The sequence below is a fragment of the Habropoda laboriosa genome, unplaced genomic scaffold (genome assembly GCF_001263275.1).
Source record: "Habropoda laboriosa isolate 0110345459 unplaced genomic scaffold, ASM126327v1 scaffold99, whole genome shotgun sequence".
NCBI lineage: Eukaryota > Metazoa > Arthropoda > Insecta > Hymenoptera > Apidae > Habropoda > Habropoda laboriosa.
This window is the reverse complement of record NW_017100239.1, coordinates 62,402-63,799: the sequence shown is the minus strand read 5'-3', so window position 1 is coordinate 63,799 and position 1,398 is coordinate 62,402. Positions and strand designations below refer to the sequence as shown.

Here is a 1,398-nt window from a genome sequence, read left to right as displayed (position 1 = left end):
TAATAATAATAATAATAATTATTATTATTATTATTAAATTTCCAAATCAGCAATCATCGATTTCCTCGACTTCTAATAAAATATCAAATCGAAGAAACAAAATTGACAAATATAGTGCAACAAACACGATTAAAACGCGATATGAAATATAATAATAAGAGAAGCAAAGAACAAGGGCAGCAGACAGTTTGATGTGTCATCGTACTTACTCTTCCGAGACTGTCATTCTTCTGAATATGAAGTCGTGCAAAATACAGAATACAAAAGAGGCAAATGATGAACGAAATGAAACTGAACACCTCGAAGGGAAAGATGTGAAATTTTCAACATACGAAATGTAGAGAAATGATTCTTTCTTCTGAATTTTACGAATTATACCGTTGTTGAACGTGCACGTACACTCTTTGTATTATTTCGACTGAATTCAATTGATCTTGCAATACCGTGTTTTCCAAACTCTTTTGAATATTAACCATTTTTCAATATACGAAGCAAGAAATGCTTCCGACTAGGTATACTACGTGTTTGACAACCAGCCTATGTTATGCACCCTATTAGCGGGAAAGACACTTTCGAGATGTTCGTAAGTTTAATCCAACTTGCGTCTGCGTGTTCGAGCCTCCAATATTTTGTCTTTCTTCTTTTTCGAAACTATAAGTAATCATTGATGAAATACGTCACCGACAATCTTTGCACTAAATACTTGAAAAACAAACGCCACACCCAATCTTTTTTTTAATCGTACACAACTAAGTGCCGCGTATATCAAAACGTATCTGCTGCCGCGTAATTACTAACGAACTGACCGACACGAGCGGACTCGGAAAGCTTGGGCCTCAAGAGTGGGAGAACATTATACCTCTTGCTATAGCGTTTTCTTTACAGTCCCTACTATTCCTTCTCTTCCTACCCCACCTCTTGCAACCCATTTCTACCCCTACTTTCCCTTCCCGCTATTCACTGCTATGCCATGATACAGCTTGCTCCGATCTGGTCCGATTCATACCGCTTCATTCTGTTCCGTTCCATTCCGTTTCGCCCCATCCCATTCCATTCCATTCCGTCCCGTCCCGTCCCGAGCCATCACGAGGCGCACCGTTTCATTCCGTTCCATTCCGTTCCGTTCCTTTTTATTCATTTCTCTTTCATCTTCGTCGCACTACATTCGACGCTATGCCGATCATTAGACACATTTATGCCTTTTACATATAATGTAATTCAACAAATTCAAGTTTCAAAGGTAAATTGAAATGTGCCATGAAATACAAAAACTATGTGACACGTAACATCACGATGAAGCACTTCAACGGGCAAGACTTTTTCACATTTCGTTAACTGAGAACAAACATTTGCTTCGATGAATCATATTTAATACTTAATAATTAATATTGCATATAA

The 1,398-nt window shown here is 37.8% G+C and overlaps 1 protein-coding gene across 1 annotated transcript in view; it reads right to left on the bottom strand.

Moving 5' to 3' along the window:
- Nucleotides 1-226, bottom strand: part of LOC108571864 (afadin) — a 16,885-nt gene extending 16,659 nt beyond the window's left edge. The window contains exon 1 of the mRNA XM_017934015.1: nt 210-226. Coding sequence (XP_017789504.1) covers nt 210-226 — 17 coding nt within the window. The remainder of the gene's footprint in view (nt 1-209) is intronic.
- Between the last annotated feature and the right edge of the window lie 1,172 nt (nt 227-1,398).